Source organism: Corvus moneduloides, chromosome 2, assembly GCF_009650955.1.
Source record: "Corvus moneduloides isolate bCorMon1 chromosome 2, bCorMon1.pri, whole genome shotgun sequence".
Classification (NCBI taxonomy): Eukaryota; Metazoa; Chordata; class Aves; order Passeriformes; family Corvidae; genus Corvus; species Corvus moneduloides.
Genome location: NC_045477.1, coordinates 55078626 through 55097453, shown reverse-complemented (window position 1 = coordinate 55097453; position 18828 = coordinate 55078626). Strand labels below are relative to the sequence as shown.

General features: G+C 44.5%; 1 protein-coding gene across 2 annotated transcripts in view; it reads right to left on the bottom strand.

The window, feature by feature from the left end:
* Nucleotides 1–12401, bottom strand: part of KPNA3 (karyopherin subunit alpha 3) — a 48132-nt gene extending 35731 nt beyond the window's left edge. The window contains exon 1 of one of the 2 annotated variants that reach the window (XM_032099721.1): nucleotides 12230–12401. In XM_032099721.1, coding sequence (XP_031955612.1) covers nucleotides 12230–12307 — 78 coding nt within the window. In that variant the 5' untranslated portion in view covers nucleotides 12308–12401. Of the gene's footprint in view, nucleotides 1–11713; nucleotides 11975–12229 lie in introns of those variants that run through there. The other variant, XM_032099720.1, reaches the window with a different exon arrangement.
* Between the last annotated feature and the right edge of the window lie 6427 nt (nucleotides 12402–18828).

The following is an 18828-nucleotide window of genomic DNA, read 5'->3' as shown; positions in this document are numbered from 1 at the left end:
CACATATCAGCCTCAAGCTAGCCCATGGAAGTGGGAAAGCGAGGACCATCTTGACAAGACGAACACCACAGCCCAATGTCAGCTTTGGCTATTCTGTGGATACAAAAGTTATGTTTCCTAACCAACCTTAGTTAGTTAGAACTTTAGTAAGATGTGCACTTAATTCCTTTGAAAATTCGGCTGTTAAATGGAGAGAACAAAATCACTGACCAATTCTAATTTCTCTGCATCTAAACATCACTAAATTCTTTATTTCTGGTTTTGCCTCTCAGCATTACAGAAACAGGTCTCAGAAAATCAGAAGTTACGTGCGTAAAGAGCTACCCTGAACACATAGCTGGGTTAGTAAAGCAGCTTGATTAAACATACAGGGTACCCAAACACCTTAGCATTTACAAGTCAATTCTAGACTACTTCCACCTGCCCAACTAAAAGAAAAAAAGACACTGGCCCAGTTCCAACAGCTCGATTGGATTTAACTAATGCCTTCCCTCTTGCGTATGAGCATATCCTAGAGTACAATTTATATACTTCACAACACAGGTGCCGGTGCAAGACAGTAAAAGGTGATGTTTGTATTGATGAAGTAAACATTGTTCTTGCCTAGAAACTGCTTTACTGGCCTTTTTTCCTTATTCCTTCCCTGACACCTTTCAACAAGTACAAAATACTGCAATGCACATGAAAATGCAGAAGCCTCAGGAGCTGGGCTGGTTTGGGGCAGAAAAAACCCCCATCAAAATGCTTGTTTGTATACAATTGATGAGATGATTAAGATTGTCAGCTGCCTACCTTTGGTTAACATTAAAAGCTAAATATTCCTAATTTGCATAGGCATATAATTAGTATGTGTAAAGTTGAGACTTAAACTGATTATATTGTTCCACTTGTTCTGATAACAGCTGGCTTCAGACGAAAAGAGACAAAGGGACATTGACAGAAGGTGATACTGCTGTTCTACCTGTTCACACTTTCAAAGTGCATATAGCTTACTCCAAGAAGTGCAAGTATATCACAATATAGGATGAAGAATTCTGGGACTGCATTACAATGATGTGAACGCAACTACTTAATCACAACGGGAGGAATTAAAAACAATGATGCTCTGCACACCAATCCCATCTAGTTCTGTTGGACATACAAAAAGATTTGACATCCATGCCAAAGTAAACCAAATGTTTAGTCCAAATTAACCCTCCTAGCTAGGTTTATTCCCTTACTTACAATCATCATGAATTATTCCCCATCTTTCCCCCCTCCACCAGTGTATGTTCTAGTCAGACTCTTCTTCCCCAAGCCCAATTTTGAGACTTACCTAATTACCAAGTGCTCCTAAACAAAGCTCCAAATTGTCCTTCTAAGAAAAAATGGGATTTTTTTTCAAGTTGTATAGACTACAAAGTTAGAACAAGTTCACTTCTGGCTTTGTTATCACAGCTTACATTAAATTATGCTGACCCAGTTAAAAATGCAGGCAAGGGGCATGGACTCCACAATACAAGCAACAGATCTACCAAAGCAGCCAAACAAAATGTGTCAGTACCTTGATCTGATACTCCAAGACAGTTTTATTTCATTTGATTACTATTTCACCCAAAAGGTATTTGCTCCTCTGTTAGGTAAACATTCTATTATTTTGCAGAAGATATTAAAACTTAGTTGAGATTCTCTGTGTGCTGCAGAACCTTAATATTTTAAAGCTTCCTTTTGGCTTGTAACATTTAACACAGTACTAGGTACATTAGGAGCAGAGTGCAGTATTTATGCTACTGTATTTTATGCCATGATCTGTCTGGGACCTGTGTTCCTCAGGGTTAATAAAGACCACTGAAAGAAAACTAGTTTTTCTGCAGTTGGAGCTGCCACATTTTTTTTTTTTTAATCCCCAGTTTGGGGCCCCTAAAATTAAGCCCAGCTGCCTTCTGTTAACTAGTCTGTGGCAAGATAATTCAAGTATCTGAACCTGGCTAGCCTCAGCAAACTGGATGAATGAGAGATCTACCATAACTCTTTTACTTGGTGGTGGGTAATGACTCACTGAAGTCAGACTCTCATGCCAATATGGAAAGCCACAAACCTCCAATTATTACCGCTCATGATGCTGACTCACCTGAAAGCCCTGTGGAAGCAGACAGAGCTGCCCATCCACATTGTCTGCTTCTACTGCTCCAAAAGATCTTGGCAGAAAAGCAATTGCTATGTTTTATTTCTTACTAGCTCTTTTGTAAGGATATTCTTCGAGGTACTGATATCCTCTCTGCAATTGTTTAACCTCCATACTGAGCTACTACCAGCAAAGAAGAGAGAAATGAGCACTCATGTTTTAATTCCCATATACCAATTACCCAGTTTACAAGTACAAACCTATCAAACAACCCTCAGGGGACTGGACTTAAAGCAAGTTAGTTGGCCGAATTCAACACAAATTGCACCAATACTGAAGGATACAAAGCTGTCTGGAATACAATCAACACTTTACCTGCTGGTTTGATAAAGAATAAAAAAGCTGGAATTCTCTATTCAACATCAAAACTCAAGGAAGGAATACAAAAATCTAGTAGATTTCCAGTTACTGCTATTGTGTGAATCAGGGACATTATATCCTGTAAAACGTTTTACAGCACTTCCATTCAGATGTAGATCTTAACACTGTTAATCACACCTTTACTGACACCAGACCAAAGACCGAAATGTACCCATTCGGGCTTCACCTGAAGGCAAAATGAAGTTTCTAGGTAATCCCATAGCATCCCAAAATAAACTCATCACTCAACAGCTGGTCGGCACAAACCAACCGGCAGGCAGCAAGGATCACCAACTAAGTACTACTTTTGTCCAGTGGCTCTAGCAGGCCAAGGAACCTGTCCACAGAATGTCCCAAAAAGCAGCGGCAATGCAATCACCTGCCATGTCCGTTTTGACAACGGTCCACCTTGAAAAACTTGACTGCAGTGTTTGGTCATTTAAGCTGCAGCCCAAAAGAAACTGACAGACACAGGAGGAGAAGAAAAACTTGATGCAGGTATCTTTTGGAAAGAGAAGGGCATACTGAATTTTACAAAGATGCCAGCTCTGCCTTATCTAAATATTGTAATATGCCAAATAAACACCAAGAATAGTGGATAAACAAGATAGTTTAATTACAACTGACTCCTATTCATACTTCTTTAGAAAGTTACAAGATTAAGGCTTCTTGACACATTAAATAGGTACAAGGATTTGAGATTTGGTAGTTTTATGTTACAGTAATCTGCTTTTGCCAGTACACATTTCTAAAAAGGCAATTACTTATTCTCCTATATCACATGAGCAGTGTAGTAAATGCTTTAGTTTCCTGGAAACAGAGGCTTAACCTGTCCTTGAGGGGAAACAAATGAAGTACCTACACAATTCCTTGGTCTCACCCAAGACATGATACCCCCTCTGTCCTCTCCCAAAGTTTCTAAGCAAGCATCCCTCCTATCCCCTTATCGAGCAGGGAAAAGTAGCAGACATGTCTAGGCAAGTGGAAAACCTGACTGCCACTCCGAAAGAGAAGGAAGCCCTTTTCCCTTCCATAGTCCAGAAGATTAGAAGAGTCTGAAGAGGAGTCTAGAAGATCAACTCAGGTATATCTTCATTTTTTTACTAATAGATGTTACCAGAAACCCAATCCGCCACCTACTACCATATTTCACAGACAAAATACCACATTCACTTGTGTACAGGACATGAAAACAGCACAGCAAAATTAGGACTGTTCATGGTAACTAAGTGCAAACAACTGACTACGATTTCGATCTTTGGATCAACATAAAGATTGAAATACTTTTAAGTGTACAAACTTATATCAAATTGTAGATAACCACTTTCAAGAAATTCATTACAAAATTAAGTGTCTGTTCAGAAAGGCTTCACAGATTTCTGGCCAAACACCAGAAGACCAGACATTCTTAAGCTTGCCAAATATTTATACTAGTTTCCCTTAGAAAGAAAAAAAAAACCAACAAACATACAAGGCTAAATACTAGCCAGATACCTTCTTGTGCAATCTATGTTTGAACAAAGACACTCCCTTTTCAGATACTTAAGCAGTCTTCAACTGTAATATCGAAGTACCTCAGACGATCATTCTATGAATCCATGATATATTTATAAGCATCTCCCTGTGAAGTGGGTAAAAAAGTTTTGTTATTCCATCTATAAAATGGGAAAACAATTGCAATTTGCATACATTCACAGGGTGTCATGAAAAAAACCAACAAATCAACTCCCTAGAGAGCTAGGCTATATTCAACCACAGCAAGCTTTTTTTGGTATAATATTACACAGCTCCAATGAAATCAGATTTTCTTTGCTGTTTTTTGAAAGATATAATCAAAAGGCAAAAAAAGATTAAACATGTGCTAGCTGCCTAATTAAATCTATGAAGAGATCATTCTGCTCAAGATGCAAGAGAAAACAACAAACCCAGCTGACAATGCAGGAAGAAGATGGAGCATTAGGAATTAGAAAATACACTATAGCAACATCCCACAATCTTATGAACCTTGTCAGCTGCCCTTTTGATTTAATCATTTCAGTATCATGAATTCTAGATGCTTCTACCTCACTTTTTAATGTGACATAGAATCAGTGTGCTTACATTACATGAACATTTTGGGTATCATACTTCTCTCCTTGAGGATTCCTTCAGTTTCTCAAAATTCCAATTTATATATCCTTCCATTAAAAAAAAAGGTGCTGTCACATTGATTGTACATATCAGTGCTCCCTGAACGTCTCTTCTTGTCTGGAAGGCTGCTCTTCAGTGCTGTTTGATCAGTGACAAGAACACTACATTCCTCTTGCACACCTGGTGAACAGTAGTTAACAGGATCCTGATGAATCGCAGCAGGGCTCTCATTTCAGGATCCTCTCCTGATGTGGAAAGCCTTCTGTATCTGGCTGAAAGTCAGACTTTTATTGCAGAGAAATCACTACCACTGACTTTGCATCTAGCATTACGTGTGTGCATGAAAAGAAGTCAGAGGCCCTGATGCCAAAGAGCTGCATGCAAAGACAGTATCTGCTGGTTAGGGTGACTTCAGTTACCTGAGCAAGACACGACAATGTCTCTCGGCAGAACTTCTCAACCTTCTGACTTACACTGTAGTTGACTAAGAAAAAGCAAGGACTAGGACTCCAAGAACTGCAAACCTGAAATCTGACACTGCACCTGGCCAGGAATCCCTTACTGCACCTCTGAAAACCTGGGCACAAGCCACCCTAGCACCCTCTGTCACTGACCACCTTCTCCTCACACAGATGAGCTCTATGTTCCACACCAGCAAGTTTACAGTGGGGCTTGAACACTCAATAAAACACATCTCCATCAAGGCTTACAAGTCTTGAAAGGAAGCTGTTTCTCCAAACTGATTTTGCAAATCACTTACTCTATATTGCCACTTCCAAAGTCCACCTGTTACTGAATCTGACAATAACCAAGATTAAAAATGCTCAAGAAGAAGTCCTCAGCTGATGAGACATGACAGAGTATGAGGGAAATGAGTAATTCAGTAACAGGTATTTGAATGAAGATGACACAAACTTGTCTCCTGTTCTGCAGCCACTAGTACATTATATATTCCTATTTTCTACTTGCTGTATTTTTTACACACTAAATCAAGTTTAAAGCTGACTGCAACATTTGCTTAGCCTGAGAAAGGAAACAAGTGTCAGGTGACCCAGAAGAGCCTCCCCAGCAGATTTAATGGTGTTAATCTGATTGTGAAGGGATAACAATCCAACTGTTAAATACCACTACACAAGATATACCTTCTCCCCTTCACACTGACCTCTTTGAGCCACTACTGGTCTTCTCCAGATGTGAAGGGCTGGCTCAGGAAGCTAAGGGAGCAGAAAATTAAAGAAACATGAAGAGCCTTGCAACTACTTCACCCCAAGGCACAGACGGTTCTGATGCAGGACCAACTTTTTGGAAGAAACCAGTGCTTTTGACTACCCATGTCAAATTTTGTGAAATGGACTACAAAGTCCACTTTCTGCTATTATATTACTAATCAGGAATATCAATTCAGTATCAGAGTTTCCCACACCAGGTATTTTGGAAACAACTGACAGACTCTATTCTTGAAAAGATAAGAGATTTTGGATTTCTTTTTCATTTCAGATCAGGTCAGTTGACAATTTGTCTTTACTACTTGATGACACATGCCATTATTTACTAGTTCATTGCCTCCTCTAGCCTGTTATAAATTAGATGCCTCGTTCCACTTCTAATCCCACAATAAATACAAATCTGATCACTTACTTGTAGCTGGTGCATCCTCCTAATTGCTGTCCTTTCATATAACACAGTTTTAGAGGACAAAACATCCTGCTTGGATATGTACTGGAACTGTACAAATATTACAAAAGCCTCAAAGAATTTATGTAAAAAATAGTTAAAGAGCTCTTTAAAACTAGTCTGTTACACTGCTACCATCTGTGACCAGACTTCAATATTCTACAAATTAAAAATCAATCCTTTCATAAAAAAAGGTTTAGAGATACCAGTGCCACTGCTGTAGTGTTAGAAATACACAAGAATTAAGAAAAACAAATTCTGTAATTACAGGAAGATTACCAGAGGCTTGATACATCACAACAGCAAACAGCAATAACTGGGCCTCAATACAGCAAGCACAGATCTCAATCAGCTTATGAAGATTATGTTCATCACAAGATACCATCTCCAAACTGCATTCTCCACAGGTATTTTTGAAATAAACAATTATTTCCTAATGTATCTGTGCATTTAAATCTTTTAAAATGCAATGCATTCAACTGATTTTGAACCTCAATGAAAACACTACACAGTGCATCTAAGTGGACTTATTAGGTGTTTGCCTTCTGCCACGAGTCACAAACATTTCACAGCATTGTACTATCTACATGCAGAATAAAGCTTGGAAAATTCTGGAGCAGTAGCAACCAAAGAGGCTTCCCACATCTGTATCTTACTTCCTACCCATGTAATTCTTTCCAAGGTACAAACATGTACACTTATATTCTCCCAAGAGTATATATACTGGGTTTAAAGGGTAACAAAGAAGCAGCTGGAGTTAGAAACTCTGCATGAGAGTATCAGATCTTGTATTACATCCAGCTCCCAACAGGAAGTTACATGACGCCTGTGTTTTTGCTTTACCTACTGAGACTCAAGCCAGTGAGCCTCTTAAGACAGCAAAGCCCATAGTACCTTAAATCTACCTAAACCAGCTGTTAAAGCCCTACTCCATTCTGGCATCCTTTCCTCTGCCAAAGTGAAAGGAAGAGAGCTGATCAATCTGTATTGTGAAATCTTGAAAGAAACTGGATTGGTACACAAAGTAGTTGGGAGAAACAGGATTTCTGGGACTGCTACAACCCTTACTTGTTTCATGAAGCCTTGGAGGGGAGTACAGGGAGACAGCAAAAACTCAGTGCACAGAACAGCATCCAGCAATGAGCTGGCAGCAGCATGTCTGCTCATTCGCTAACACCGTGCAGGTATGGAACCTCCACTGCAAAGAGCCTTTGACAGTTGACAGGAACACAGCTTTAAGTCAACCTGTACCTTTTCCCAGATGCCCAGAGACTGCACAGATTTGGCCTCTCCCAGAATGATGTTCCTCTGCTTGCAAAAAATTCATGGCAGCATGACAGAAAATTGGGAATGAATTCAAGCATCCTCAAAAACTAGATCCTCACTGTTAGCAATGCAGGAGCAGTAAATACACTGAATCTGCCAGAGCTGATGATGGAGATCTGGGCTAAGCCCAGTTTCTTCCTCTGCCTCATTTGGGGTGAGGATGCTGAAGGTACAGAATAAAATTTTATCCTTCAAAGTTCCTGATCCCAAAGGTGATACAGACTAAAAGGTGATACAATTGCCTGTAACTGGAGAAAAGACATCAGTGACCAGGACTTCTGAAGCTAAAAATCAAATATAACAGGAGTAGGTGAAGGATGACAGCGTGGCTGTATTTCCTTTTGGCAAATAGTCCTCAACAAATTTCAGAAGGATAACCCTACAGACTAAGCAACGGAAGTTAGAAGACTTGTCTTCTTTTTACTTAAGACTAGGTGTATGACAAGTATACAAACAGAAAAGTTTAATCCCAATCATTAAAGTGTTTTCACATAAAGTTATTCAGTTTATAATGCACTAACTCCTTACTAGGTTTTGGGCTTCTTTTTCTGGTTGGTTTGTTTTCTTTTGAATGAGTGCACATGGAGTTTTAATCTAGTATGAACTTTGCTAATTACATGACCACAGAGTCTCATTATATCACACACAAAAAACACCAGCAACTCATGCAGACAGCCCTACAAATTTTAACACCTGTGCTCACCAAGAATTTTTCCGCAGTTTTGGTCAGGGATGCTGACTAATCCTGACAGAAAGAAATGGGCTGATTGTTTGATCCATCACCTTAAACATCAGAACTGTGAGTCAACGAATGGGTGCCAGCTACTGTAACAGTAGCTCCTTCTAATCCAAGATATTGAAGGAGTAAATAAGGCTAAGAAGGATGTTACTAAGCAAAGAATGAAGAACTGCAAAAATCAGAAGGTTAAAATTAGGTTTTCTAAAAGCTAGGCTAGCTTAGATATCAATATAAACAAATAAACACAGCAGTTACAACGGGTGTCACAAATTAAGTTATTGCAACTGTTTAATCTTGCCCTGTAAAGCCTCAACTGTACTGGAATAACCAGTGCTGGATATTTAGGGGGAAAAAAAAAAATCATTGAGACTTAAGACTCATGTCCATAATCACACAGGAAAGCCTTCTCATTATATGTGCAACAATTGAAAAAGCTCTTTCACATCACTGGAGAATATAGAAGGTTGTGAGGAGAGAACTGGCAGTTGTCTGTCCAGATGAAGCCATGAGTGTCTTGGCTCCTTACTGATCATCTCTGCAGGTTGAGTTTAACTTTGTCTGCTGCTAATCACATGTCAGTACCTATAAAAATAAAAAAATCTCACTAATAAAAGAAAGAACAGAAGCTCATATTAAGTGAAGAACACTTAATTTCTGGCATTTGATTTTGCTATTATCCTTTTTGAGGGCTAAATACTTTTTAGAAGTATTAATATCCCAAAATCAGAATTTCAGTTCAATATCAACAACTCTACCTTCCTAAGAGAGGAAGACAACAAAGAGGTATGGAACTTCCACCCAAACCTGAAACTAGAAAAAGGAGAATGAACCTGTGCAGGTCAAGGATTCAGAAGCTTCAACTTCTGCTCAGCAGATCTGTTCCCTTGCTCTTAGAAAAGTACAATGAGAAGTTGCATGGGGTACTGAGGTCTGTCATAACAAAATCCAAAAGTACTTACTCATCTTTTGTTTCCCTTAAAGTTGCATTAAGATAAAGCAAAGACAATTATACGGCCTAGCAAACCCAGTAATAAAATCTGAGTTAACTACAAATTAAAGGAGTAAGTATTTTGGTCTGCCAGAAGAGTCTGTACCCAGAGGGGATCAATAGTAACTCACAAGTACTTAACAGCAGCCAAAGGAAGATTACTAAAAAATGTGTTCAGGCCTGATGTGTTCAAAGGCAATGACTGTTTCCAGGCAGAAGGTGACTCAAGCGCCACTGTTTTCAAACTGAAGCTGAGAGCATACATCTTTGAGTATTTTCAATTTTCCAGAGGATATAATCTAGATATCAGACCATGATTTATTATGCCATCATTCTAAACACTTCATTTTTCTTTGGTGGAATTTGACAAAATGAGAAGATGTAGATCAATGCCAATGAAAGCACTGACGCTTCCTGCTTTCCAAAGCTGAGTACAGAAAATTGGAGGCAGGATCTCTATGTAAAACTCTTTATTGCAGCGCAGGGAGCAAAACAACTGTATTTAATTGCTGACAGTTGGGAATTAAGTATATTTGATGTAGAAAAGAAATACTTTGTAGAGAGCCAATAACTTTCACTACATAGAGATAATCTGTGCAATCAGCAGGTCAGTCTGTGTAACAGTTCCTCAAGAGAGGCACAGTAACTAATGGCAATTATATAGCTCTGCTGTGCTCATCCATTCTCCATTCTAAACTTAACTTACATTTACTTTTAGAGACTTAAGTCAGATAAAGTTTACTCCAGAAGGGTACTCCTAACACGAACTTTTAAATACCCTGATCAGAAAAAGAGTCAAAAAGCAGCTTTAGTAGAAAATCTCAGACATTTAATACAAATTAAGTTGTTTTGAAAGACACTGAAACATTTCCAATCTTTATGTTCTTTAAATGACCCTAAATTCCATTTTAGCATATTTCCATGGGTATACAACTTGAAAATACCTCTGCATTTTATCTATTTGTTAGTGTAAAAGAAGTATGTTACCTAGGTTTTAACCCTTTTCAAAAGCAGATATGACAGCTTTAACTACATTACCACTATTGGAGCTCTGCACCAGTCTCAGGCTCAGCCACAGAAAGGAAATCAGTCAGCACACTGGAGGACAACCCTAGGGATATACTTCTCCATAACAGCAAATACACTACTCCAAAATAATTACTCCCCTTCAGGGTTATGAGAGCTAAGCCACCTTAGCTGGTCTGGCAGAAGTAATCTCAGCAAAGCTTAGGCAGTCCATTCCCTCCTTCCTCCCCATGGAGGCAGATATTTAATTCCCCTAGACTTGGGCATGCTATAATGTAAGCAAGCATGGATGACAGATCAGTTCACACTAGGCATGAACATACCTAACCTTTCCCTGTTTAGAGCTCTGATGGATTCAGGCCAGGGACTGAGAAAGCAGCAACAAAGCCGGTAACCAATACAGAGAGATGAGACAAGGACAAAATGAATGAGGAGCAGCAGGAAGCGCCTCGCTGGATGAGAAGGGGAAAAAGAAATGCACCACGCCCCCTCCTTACCCTGAGAAGCAACTGCTAAACAGAAGGTTGGGCAATTTTTAGTTACTTTCTAACATTTCCTAATGTTAGCCAGAAGCGTTGAAGTTACACTCTTTACATGCAATATTTTCTGTGAGAAAGATTCACTGTTGCAGAGTTAAATAAAAATTAAAGACTACTTTACACTGTGAATGTCATCTTAAAGACACCACTGCTGCTAAGCCTGACCTGCATAAAATTGTCTCCACCCAAACAATAGCAGCCGAAGTGTGAATTCTGCTAAAATACAAAATGTGCTTTCAGAGGACTAAAATTCCAGTCTGCTGATTACAAAAGTTAAGTGATAAAATCAACAGAAGCATGGAAAACACCCTCAGGTGAAGTCAAAGTAATCTGACATATATTTAGGTTTTCACTCTAGCGAAGCCTAAGCCGATTTCAATCCTAGCCTGATTTCAGAGCTCACTCCCCCTTCCTTTCCTACTACAGAAACTTAAACACAAGATTTGGGATTTCCTCTTTCAACTGCGAGTAGAACTGAAGATGTCTCTGATAATGACACGCAGATTCGAAGACCTCTGGAACATCATTAGGGAATAAGCTTGCAATAACCCTGAAACTCTCAAATTCGGGGGAGTAAACTACTACCCCGTTAGCTTTACCGAGCACCACACTCGTTCCCGATGCAGACGCAGACGCCCAGCAGACCATTACTGATGTGCCTACCAACATTTGAAAACAAAATACAAAAATTTAAAAGAAAAAAGGGGTTGATACACGGTAGGACAGGAACAAAACGGGCCAGCACAGCACACTGCAACAAGGCTCACCAGAGCGTGGGAGCGGTCCCCGGCACCAGCAGAAACCTCCGCGTGCAGCAGCGGCACCGCGGGACGAGGGCAGGGCAGCCCCGAGCCCCGGCGGAAGGGCCGCCACCGCCCCGGGGGGCGGCACAAAAGGCCGCCGGCACCATTGTCCGAGGCCCCATCCGAGCCCACAGCCGGGGGGAAGGTGGCAGGACGGGGAGGCCGCCGGGGTGGGAGCGGGGAGCGCCGCAGGAGGAGAAGGTGCCGCATCCCGCCGGCCCTGCCCGGGCCCCGGCGAGCCGGGCAGGCGGCGGAGGGGCCCGCGGGCGGCCCGGCCGCGCCAACCCTTCCCCCCGCCGCCGCCTCCGCCCCCCGCCGGCCGCGCCCGCCCGCATGACGGCGAAGAAAAAAACCCCCCTCGGGCGCTCCCCCCGCCGCCTCCTCCCGCCGCGAGCGCGGCCCGGCCCGGCCCCTCCTCTGGCGGCCGCCGGCGGAGGCGGAGGCCGGGCCCGGCCGGGACCCTGCCGGCCCCACACGCACCTCCGCGTCGCGGCCCTTGTTCTTGAAGCTCTTGATGCGGTGGCTCTCCAGGCCGGTGGCGGCGGCGTTCTCGGCCATGGCGGCTCCCGGCGACTCCTGCGAGGCGGCTCCGGCGGCTCCCGGCGGCGGCTCGCGCGAGGGGCGGAGGGAAGCGGGACGCGCTCCGTGACGAGCGCGAGGGGGGGAAACGGGCGGGGAGGGGGGGGGGGGGGGGGAAACCGCTGGCGCGCGCGCGCCGTTGCTGAGTGACTGGGAGAGGGATGGGGGGGTGGAGAAGGGGGGGGGGGTGCAAGCTCACGTGACGCGGCGGGCGGGCAGACGCCGTCCAATCGCGGCGCGGTCTGCTCGCCCTGATCCCGCCCCCTGCCCGCACAGCATTCTGGGGCGTGTAGTCCCGGCGGACGGGAGCTCTGCACGTGGAGCGGTGGCCCGGCCGCGAGGTTCCAGCTCGATGCCGGGAGCTTGGGGGCTCCGGGAGACCTTTGGGGGCGGTGGGGAGGGCCTGAAGGTATTGTGCGTACAGAGTCGTGGAATGGGTCAGGTTGGAGGGCACCACAGTGGGACATTTGGTCCAATCTCCCCACTCAAGCGGAGCGAGCCTATAGCACATGGCACAGGATTGTGTCCAAACGGTTCGTGGTATCTCCAATACAGGAGCCTCCGCAGTCGCCTTTCCGGGCAAACTGTTCCAGTGTGTGGTCGCTTACACAGTAAAGAAGTTCTTCCTCATGTTCAGGTGGAGCTTCCTGTGTATCAGTTTTTGCCTGTTGTCTCTTGTCCCATTGCTCGGCACCACTGAGAAGAGCCTGGCTCCATCCTCTTGGCACCCTCCCTTCACTTACTCATAGACATTGATGAGATCTCTCAGTCGTGTCTTCTCAAGGCTGAACAGGCCCAGCTACTTCAGCCTTTCCTCACAGGAGAGATGCTCCGGGCCCTTCATCATCTTTATCGCCCTATGCTGGACCTGCTCCAGGAGCTCCCTGTCTCTCTTGTGCTGAGGAGCCCAGAACTGGACACAGCACTCCAGATGTGGCCTCAGCAGGGCTGAGCAGAGCGGCAGGATCACCTCTCTCGACCTGCTGGCAATGCTCTTCCTGATGCATCCCAGGATTACACTTATCTTGTTAGCTGTGGGTTCGTCCCCCCTAATGCACTCTGGGGTGACCCCACTGGCACAGCTCATGCACAAAGTGACCTCAGGCAGCTCTGCCAGCCAAGGCTGTGTCGTGGGTCTGCTCTGCATCTCCCTCTGCTCCTCATGACTGCACTAACATTGCTGTATGCCTGGGAAATGCTGCATAACAAGCACCTAACAAATCCAGATGTTTTGGGAAGCCTCGAATCCCCTTTGGTGAGTCTGCCATGCAAGCACGCCCTACCTGGAAAAAGCAAATCCAGCGCTTTGCCGACACGCCCTTCATACCACAAGTGCACGTGGCAGCTGGGGTGTTGTACCTACTGCAATGCAGAGCACAAAGGGGCTCTGCCCAACAAATTGTCCCCAAACTGTCAAAATTATTGCACCGCCACTCCCCATGTGCAGCTCTGGGGGTGTTTGGACAGCCTGCAGACAGACCCAGCACCTCCAGATCAGTGGTAGCCTGGGCACATGAGTTTGGGTCAAATACACTGCCTTGAAGTCAAACCTGGAATTTTCGTGGCAGAAAAGAGGACGTATGTGGGTGGTGTAGTTGTAGACAGTGGTAAGCAGTGATCTAACACCTTGCATAAAGCAGAGTATTATCCAAGAAAACCAAAACCCCGAAATAATGAGAACACGTAACGTTCAAATTTAGCTCATCTTATACCACATCAGGTTCTGCAACAGATCCTTATAGCTATATATAAGTTTTTCACAAACCTCTTTCAGAGTCTCTCCCTCTAATTGACAGCTCAGCTTCTTATTTGCCTTCTCCCAACCCCTCTTTGGATCATTCAAGTGACTGTAACTTGTATCATTCAACTGAGCTGTACTTCACAGCTCTGGCAAAACAAGGCTTGCAGCCTGATGGAGATGAGTAAAAATCTGGAAGACTAACGCTCTTCCTCACCGTCATTGAGCTGCGTGCCAAACGTGGCGGATCAATACAGCATTTCCATTTCTCTCGTTTCCAAGTAGTTTCCAACACACTTTCCTCCGTGCCTTTTCCCAACAGCTTTATCTGCATATGCTGCACCATTGTTGCTAGGAGTGGAAGAGAAGGAGCCAGAAGCAGGGAAAGCCAAAAAGGCACAACCGATGTGGCCAGTGTTTGTCAGAGATGGCTTCTAGGCTCTGTCACTTGCACATTTGAAGAAAAAATTGCTCCAGCTCTCTATCTGTCTTCAGGAGAGCTCCTAAAGCAGATTTAGCAGCTGACAACTTTGTTTTACCCCCCAAGGAAGGTGGCTGTAGCTGCCAGCTGCGGCTGACTCAGGCCTGGTAGGACAGCAGAGCAATGCTGATGTGATCCCTGCTAGGCAGGGCTGTTGCAGTTCTCCTCTGGAGGAGTTGCTCACCATTACCTTGAACAAAAGATTATTGTTCAGCACCACTCGGCAGGCGTAATCTGAGAGGTAAAAGCAAAACTTGCAACAAGAAAATCAAGTGTCTCCAGGTTGGAATAACTCAATTTACCAATCCTTAAATCTACCCATTCCACTAGATAGGATTTATAGATTCAGTGGTTTTTTCTTTCCCATTTCTTCCTTGATATAAGCCTTTCAGAGTTTGTATAGTGCATTTCATTAGTCCAAACAGACACTCAGGAATTGAACACCTCTTAGACAGAGCTATGTGGAAGTTTGCTTGGCTCTACTGCCTGAATAAAGCTTTGTGGTGAAGCTCTTGACTTGGTAATTGAAGTTGCGTGTACTCAGAGAAAACATTTTGGTGCAGTTAAGCAAATACTGCTTTTTGGCACTGTAATTAACAGACAGTACTAAAATATAATGCATGAGTACTTTGCTACTTTGAAAACAGAACAAACCATGTGGATCTGAGTGGCCGTTCTTCATCGCCATATGAGTTTCATATCAATATGTTCTTGTTGCCAAGACCTGCAAGATAAATGTCAGGGCCATGAACACATTTAAAGGATTCACTGACCCTGAGCAGCCTCCCCATACTCCATTTCAGCCCTTTGCCCCAGTGATGCTGCAATGGTGCCAGTCTCAAGCTCCACTGCAGCCCTGGCCCAAATGTGGGGGGCTGGTGTCCTGGCTGGGCGATGGGAAAGGGTGAAGGGGAGCAAAAGCGGGTGGTTAGGGCCACCAAGGTCTGTGGGTGCCTTCAGCGCTCTGACAACATAAACTCTGTAGCTTAAAGAGCTGTGAGGAAAGATCTTTCATAATTCAAAGATATGGGGCAATAAGAACTTTTCAGGTGTCCCATTACTGAACAGAGTTAAGCAATGCTTGCTTCTGGGATGACCTGTTGGCTTCAGCAAAACTGGATAAGCCCAATTAATATTGCTATATTTTGGGAAGTGCATGTGGTCAGCTCAGGAATCCACCTGCAGTATCAGAGTCAGAGGCCACTCATCCTGTGGTAGGTAGTCACTTGTTCTTTTGCAGTCAGTGATTTTGTCTGTATCCACCAGACAATAGAGCTGAAGAAAACCAGCATGTAAAAAAAATGTAATGAACCTGAGTCACATTATTGCTGGCAATCCCTCCAAGAAGGATTGGGGAGGTTTAGGTGCACTGCTTTAAGATTCAGTCCCACCCTGCTAATGGATGTTAGAAGGCGAGGCAGGAGAGACAAATAAAACATGTGTCAGCTGCTTGGTCTCTGTTCACAGCCATGAGCAGCTGAACCCAAGACCTTTGGGGTAGAGGAGGTATGGATGCCTCCCCAGCAGAGTAGCAGGGTAGCTGGCAAGGTGGGATCATCTTGAAACACTGCTGCTCACTTTGCTACAAACCACATGGCAAGAACAGTCTGTAAATCATGCAACTTGTAATCACAGGAAAGTGCAAGGATTGCTACTTAAGTTTAAGCCATTACCTGAAGCACCCATGGGTCTCGTGCCTTGCTTGCCCACCTCAAAATGGGATACCCGAGCACCTCTGACCTGGAATGCACGACAGCTGTAACCACGTATTACCACTGGCACAGTGGAGCGACAGAAAGCCTTTTTGCCCTACAAAAATCTGCGCTGTTCATGTGCTCTCTAGCTCTTAGCAGATGTTAACCTTCATGTCTTGCCTTCTAGTACCTCTAGAGACAGCATGACTGGTGCAGGCTCAGACCCTTGCATGGCTGGGCTCCCTGCCCAGACCCTCTGTGGCTGTCCCACCGTACGTACAGCTCTCCAGCAACTGGCTGAGCAGCGTCTCGTCGGGTGTTGCTCTCTTACAATAAGGGATGAGTAACGCATAAAGTAAATTAAAGCAACGCCTCATCTTCCCTTAAGGTACATGTATTGTTTTGGTGAGACCATTAATGCATGTTTGCAGTTCTCTCCATCACTGAGGTAAAAAATTTGTCTTCATAGGAAAAGAGTTATGTTCTTACCTCATTGTAACTAAGGCTTAGTGATGACTGTGAGCTAAATCCTGGTAGGCACTCCAGCTTTGTCAAAGGCTGCCAACAAGTGCCATATGAGCTAAGAGGTAACGTGCACTCCAGGAGAGGTGAGACAGATCCACTGAAGAGCCCGTGGTAAGTTGCTGTGTAGAAAGATCCACAACCCCCAGGTCAGGAAACCCCTAATCTGAAAATAACTGAAACACTGGGAAAGTGTTGGGGGGAGCATCACTTTTTTTCTTGTTCTTATGCTTTTCTGAATACATCCGTTTCCTGGTGGCCGTTGGAGATGCAACAGTCTTACTGAATTCTTATTCAGACACACTTTTGGTCTGACCCACCATAGTCCTTATATTCACAGCAGAAAGTTAGTGCTCAGTGAAACACGTCAGTGTGAATTTGACACCCAAGAGTCCCAGAGTACAGTGTGCTCCTCCTTCAAAGCAGTAGGTTATGAGTGTCTCCTGGTTGTCCTGTTGCTGCTTTGTCCCTTCTCTGGTCACCCACCCTGGAGGCAGCTTGCCTTGTGCCAGACTCCAGTCTGGGGTGAAAACAGCTGCTTTTTTGGAAGAAAACTCCAGCCATAGGTTTGGATGGTGCACACAAGGAAACACTCTCTGGCTGCAGTGGGACTATTCACCTCATCAAATTAGCTCTCTGATGTCGTTTCCCAGTCTTTCAGCAGACCTGGCAGTCTGAAATACTTCTCTGCAGCAGAGCACCTTATCCCACTGCCCATAGGCAGCATGGTCAATGGCACTTTGCAAAAACAAGCAGCTCCAGTGGGCTCTCAGGAGCTGTGCAGATGGGTAAAGGGCTCAGGGAAATGAGGGCCCTCCCCAGCATCTCTGTGCCAGGACCAATCCCAAAGAGCTGCCCTTTCTGCTGGAAGAAGTCACTTCTGGGGGCAACACAAAGAGCTGGTGAGGGAGCTGGCCTGAGGCTGGCTTTGGGAGAATTAGTGAACAGCCTAGGGTCAGGATTTACAAATGCCTCATTATCTGCAGACGAGGAACAGAAGCATTGAGGGAGCAGCTGGATAGTCTGCTAGCATTTTCAGAATCTGGGGGACATTGTTAGTGAAGGAGGAACCGTAAAACCTCTGGTTATTCATAGGTCCTCTGTGTTCTGTCTGAGCCAAGTTGCTGTCTCAGCATCATTGTCCATGCTTTGGGAGAATTAGGTTCTACTCCTTCTGGTTCAGAGCATCACTTTCCTCCTCTGCTATTCTCAGAGGAAATCCCAGAGTAAGCATGCAATAATTCCTCATCTTCTGTTGTTTCCTGTTGTCAGGCAGCTCCACACAAGAGCTGGTGAGCTGCTGTTGGGGGTGACAGCAACTTGGGTATAAAATAGGGGCTTCCTGGACAAGGATCCACTGCTATGGTACCCAGGCAAGAAGAGCTGAGGCAGGTCCCAGGTCATGTCCGGGTCCAGACTAGGGAGTTGTATGGCCAGGTACAGGGATAGCTGCAGTGTAGCTCAGGCAGAGACCAAGGGCAAAAGCCCTACTTAAAAACAGTGCCTGAGATAAGGGGAGTGAGTCCTTGCCAAGGCTCCTCACAGCTTGTTCTCAAACAGCTCTTTGATTCAAGGCCAGGCAGCTGCACTGTCAAAGCTGGCCCTGGGCCCAGGCAGCCCAAGCCCCAGGAGGAGGGGGATGTACTCAGCCCCGGGCACCCACCTGGAGCTGAAGACATCCCTTTTTCCTCATGTCTGAGTTCCAGACAGCCACAGAAACTGGATGGGTCATGGATATTTATACCAGCTTTTCCAAGTTTAAGGTAGATGATGATCAGGAGCCAGAATGTCATCCTGCCCGGAGGATCCAAGCAGGGCTCCTGAGATACTGTTTGCAAAACCATGGGTCCACCACCCTCTTGGCTTTGGCTTTGAGATGCAGGTGCTCAGGAGGCTGGGCTGGGCTGTGCCACAAACAGCAAAGCCTGATGGGCTCACTGTTTTTTCTATAAAAAATGTTTTGTAGAAATGGCTGTGGGCGGTCTTCCCCATGGCCCAGAGCCTTTGGCACAGGCAGCCCGGAAATGCACTGGTTGAAGCCCAGTCCCAGAGCCAAAAAGGGCCA